A 4971-nucleotide genomic window follows, 5' to 3' on the forward strand; every position below is an offset into this window, starting at 1 on the left:
CACTCTCAGTGGAAGCTCTTGTATCAAACGCTTCCCTTTATCTGGCATTCCTGATTTTTTTTAAAACTCTTTGCTGAATGTTCATAGGATCTTACTCCATGCAGATGGACACATTTCTTGACAAATGCCACTCACCAATGCCGTGCATTTCCAATGTCAACCCCTCTGACCTGATGAATTGTATTAATGATCATGCCTCATATTGTTCAAAAGGGAATTCGCTGCCGACGCTTTCTCTATTCCACCAGAACGCCGCACAAAACAGACGTGCTGCAATACTCCAGTGGATGAAAGACCGGCTCATTGTAAACTTCAGAGAGCAGCAGCAGAGTCCCGGTGCCTCATTTCCATTTTTCCGCTTCACATCTCCACCACTTTCTCATGCAGCGCTCAGGATGAGAGACATAGCAAACATCGAAAGTGCAGCAACGAACACAAGAAGCGCCTTTGCCGCCTATCCTCTCTCACCAGCAACGTCTATCAAGGCTCAGGCAATAGCTTGATTAAAAATTACAAAACTACCTACAGCAAGTTACTCTCAAAATGGGTGGATTTATCTGGGGTATGTTCATCTTTTAATGCTGAAGAATTTCATATATCAGGAGTGTATGAATGTCTAGCCATATAACCTCAAGCTCCCATCCTACGTTCTTCTGAAGCAACTAAACATCAGTGTTGACATGAAATGTACGGTTACAACAACATAACTCATAAATCCATCGAACTGCCAACACAGCGTTACTATTGTATTCATCATTTTGTAAAAACTGTACATGTATTGCTCTCTTTAACGCATGTTCTGTCTTCCAGTAATTAAATTAATTTTAAAATGACCTACAGTGTGACAATATGGAGCAGAAGTTACCTCCTATTCCTAACAAAAGCAACCAGGATGTATTCAAGTGATGCCAAGAAGTAATTAATTATTAGAGTAAAGTATTAAACATTGCTAATCTCACAGGTTTTTAATGTGAGATGGTGCCCATTACTTTCAGTCAGGTTGAGAAAATAAAATAATGTCAATCAGGATCTGTAGAAACCACCAAAGAAGAAAACATTAAACACAGCAGTTGATTATGTACTGAAGCTGTCATCTTTCTGGAGTTAAGCGATGCAGAATCTGCCCTTAATGGTGCAGACACTGCAGTCCACATGTATTAACCTGTCCACATGAAAATCCAACATTTGGTCATATATTGCATTTGCTCTTTCTTTAAATGTATCTTATCATCGCTCTTGCAGCTGACTCCAATTCTCTGTTGCTGGTTGTTTTCTTTGTGTTTTGAAATGTACCACAGAAACTCACATGAGCAAATGTGATGGACAAATCTATTATAGCTTCCGAAGCTTCATTCTCCGTTTGAATGTCCGAATGAATTTTTGGCAAAATTCCTGTTGAAAGCGTCGATCCAAAATTTGTTAGAGAATTGGAAATGATTGAAACAAGAAAATCCTGAAGATTTGCAAGCTGTTACCTCATTTGTCATTGTAGAGAATAATATCAGGTCTCAAGGAGAATTATGAGTCAACTGCCATATCTTTTTTTTTATTAATTGTATTTTTATTGAAGCTTATGTTCACTTTACCACTTTGTTTCGCAATATATCCTTTGTATGACTATTTTAAAGAGCGTAGTGCAGTCTGCAAATATATACAAATACATTGAATTGTTGAAATAATGATATTTCTCTCCATCGGGTACTCCGGTTGCACTGATTGCCTCCGTGTCCTGTGGACATGACCTTGTTCTCATTTACTGAATGTTTGACACTAGAAGAAGAAGAGGAATTTGTTTACAGTTTACATCCAATGTCAAAGTCGGTTCATCTCTTGACCGTTTACAGGACTTCTGTTCTACTCTGTAAAGATTGTATTTTAAGACGTTATTCTCTGGATAAGGCTTATGAAAGCATGTCTTTATAAGGTTGTCGTGCATTGTTTTTTGTTTTTTTCATCAATATATTTATTTATTTGTCCTTCTTCAGAACCGCAACTGTAGCTTAGCTGGTTAGAATATTGTGGTCAGTGATGAGACACTAATGTCTAAACTGTATATGTTGCACTTTGTATTTAAGTATTAAATCACCATGAGAAAATAACTATACAAAAGCAAGTTCTGTTGTGGATGAATCTTTAAGTAAATAATTATTATATATTATATCATGTCAATCTTATTTTGTGAAACTTTGCAGAAGTGATAAGCAGTGCATTCTGCAGTTTACATGCAAGGCCTCTTGGACCATACATATCTGTAATAGTCACCACTAAAGCTTATAACAATAACTTAATTATTCCCTCTTCATAAAATTCTGCAATATATCGATGGGCAGAGGAAAGATGATGGTGGAGTTCTTCTCTCCTGCAATGGAGGCGAGGGTCTGCAGGTATCGCAGCTGGAGACCAGAGGGTGACTCTGAAATGATCAGGGAGGCTTCTTTCAGAGCCCTGGAAGCGTTCATCTCTCCCTCTGCAGAAATGATCTGAAGCGCAGACAGAAAATTGTTATTTCTACAAATGTTCCCTCTCTGCATCAATAGAAAATTTAATGAAATCGTCCGACGGCCACTTTACCTTTGCTCTGGCCTCCCGAGTAGCTTCTGCCTCTGCTGCCATGGCTCTCTGCAGCTGCTGAGGCAACTTCACATCCTTGATCTCCACACGCTCCACCGTAATACCCCATGGATCTGTGGCGTCATCCAGAGATGCCTGCATGGGAATATCAAATAGCAAATACCCCAGTCACACAGAACCACCGTTAGCTCCACTAATCGGTTATGTTTTAATCAAATAACTATGAAAGATGAAAAAAGGACCAATTAAAAATGTTTAACATCTCCACTTCTCTTGTGCCCTGCAGCTGCTCAACCATATTACCACACAGGTTATGCTCACCTGCATACTGAGTGATATGCCCTCTCTGTCAGATAGCAGTTCTGCAAGGTTTTTGGTACCAAGTACATTTCTCAGGGTGGTTTGAGCCAGCAGCCGTGTAGAAGTGTGTGCGTTGGACACATTGGCCACGGATGAGATGGGGCAGTTTATGCGGAAGTACACCACGCCATCAACAGACACCGTCACCGAGTCTCTCGTTAGGATCTGCAAGGTGAGAAACAGCACTTATTATGCTGCCACAGTTTTCATTGATGACAGAGATAAAGAAGACAAAAATGATATTTCACATCTAACAAATGCAAAAAAAACAACAACAACAAAAATGTTACCTCTTGTGGAGGAATGTCAAAGGACACAGTTCTCAAATCGACTTTCACAAAGGTGTCAGTGCACGGCAGAACAAAGAAAAGTCCTGAAAAGAAGAAAAGACCCTGTTTGGTTCCTAAATTTTGTGGAAGAAGCCTTTTAAATTATATGCTTTTAAAGGCAGAAAACGACTCCATGGACATTGTTTTTCTCACAGTATAATGTACAGTGGTATGCCATTAAAATGTCATAAAATGTCACAGTAGAGTATGCCATAAAAAGAGTTAAAGAAAACATCTTAAAATGTCATAAAAGTGTCATGTATAAAGTCATACTATGCCAAATAAATGAGTGATTAAAACAAGTCGTAGTACAGTAAGCTATGAATATGTCATGAAAAAATGTATTAAAAAGTAATAGTATATCATAAAAATAGACATAAAAAAGACATACAAATATAATGTATAAAGAGATACAAAACTCATAGTATAGTATGATAAAAAAAGTAAATAATGTCATCATATATATATATATATATATATATATATATATGCCATGAGAAAAAGTCAGAGTATTGTATGCTATAGATGTTGAATCAATCAATCAACAAACCCGGTCCCTTAGGTTTCCTGTCTGTGATCCGGCCGAGTCTAAAGATGACAGCTCGCTCGTACTCCTTCACTATCTGGATGACAGAAATATGGCCAGCCATACAGAGAACATAGGAAAGACCAAACATAGATTCACCTTAGAATTAGATTAAACTCACTGAGCCTCTTATACAATGTATGTTTGTCTAAGACGACAGTCTCTATAACATCTTCACATTTCATTCACTTGATTGATTGGAATAAACTGAAACCCACACATGCACTGCTCCAATTGTGAAGACTCATTTTTCTACAAACACAAACTTGCCATTGGGGAAATTTGAATGATTCTGTAATCAGATAAAAAGTGTTCACATATTGGATTATATTGTATTAACTTGTATAAACACAGAGACATAGTCACAGAATACATTACACAGCTTTGTTCTGTGTGTCACCTGCCATGTGGAGCCCCCTTTATGAAAAAAAGGAATTACATTTCTTTATCCCACATATGCTTTGCTCCAAAAGCTTCAGACTTTTTGAAAGCTAGTCTGATGGAATTAGTTTGTCTTTTCTGACTCGCCAAAAATTCATGAGCAAAATTGTTTGAACTTTGTTGGAATTTGGAGACTGATAATAAAAACAGTCTAATTGCAAAGCAGTAGATACTGACTGAAGCCCCAGCAAGTCCAGTACAAAGACACTGGTATCCGTATCGGCTTTTACAGACAAGTACTGGCCTAATCCCATACTCAGTAGTGTACGTCAATAAGAATATACTCTACCTTAACACACATAAATAATGTGATCGGGAAGGTCGCTGTTATAAAGAGTAGGGATATCAAGACCAAGAGCCAACCGAAACATCCCAGTCCCCCTGAGTTCTTTTCTGTAGAGAAGGAAAAATATTTTACAAGCTTGTATTGGAAGGTACGGAGAGGTGAAATATTTAGCATATTTTCCATGCCATGTCCTCACATGTGAGCACCTGTGGCCAAAGATTTCTGTGGTAATTTTGTTCACTCAATTAAACAGTAGAACAATCCAGTGGGACAGCATCTTTTATCGAAGATGACTCAAAACATTCATGCAATCGAGCCAGGAGATGAAGTGGATTCACACTTCTAATTTGTCAGCAATGGCGTAATTAATCTCTGAGGGAAGTCACGTTACTCCACAT

The 4971-nt window shown here is 38.0% G+C and overlaps 1 protein-coding gene across 1 annotated transcript; it reads right to left on the reverse strand.

Annotated features, from left to right (window-relative positions):
* Positions 1-1005: 1005 nt before the first annotated feature.
* Positions 1006-4629, reverse strand: stoml3a (stomatin (EPB72)-like 3a). The gene is made up of 6 exons (XM_079225361.1): positions 4577-4629; positions 3811-3883; positions 3222-3304; positions 2893-3096; positions 2572-2706; positions 1006-2480 (listed from the first exon to the last, which is right to left on the reverse strand). The coding sequence occupies exons 1-6, from the start codon at positions 4586-4588 to the stop codon at positions 2289-2291; spliced, it is 699 nt and encodes a 232-aa protein (XP_079081487.1). The 5' UTR covers positions 4589-4629; the 3' UTR covers positions 1006-2288.
* Positions 4630-4971: the final 342 nt, after the last annotated feature.

This window comes from Taurulus bubalis, assembly GCF_910589615.1.
Source record: "Taurulus bubalis genome assembly, chromosome: 10".
Classification (NCBI taxonomy): Eukaryota; Metazoa; Chordata; class Actinopteri; order Perciformes; family Cottidae; genus Taurulus; species Taurulus bubalis.

Bases quoted from the DNA above. Each gene is read 5' to 3' on its own strand.
- stoml3a (XM_079225361.1), bottom strand. The intron at 3,305-3,810 runs GTTTGTTGATTG...TCTTCTTTTCAG, and splicing joins CAGGAAACCTAAGGGACCGG to GACTTTTCTTTGTTCTGCCG. The intron at 2,481-2,571 runs GTAAAGTGGCCG...TCTGCGCTTCAG, and splicing joins CTCGGGAGGCCAGAGCAAAG to ATCATTTCTGCAGAGGGAGA.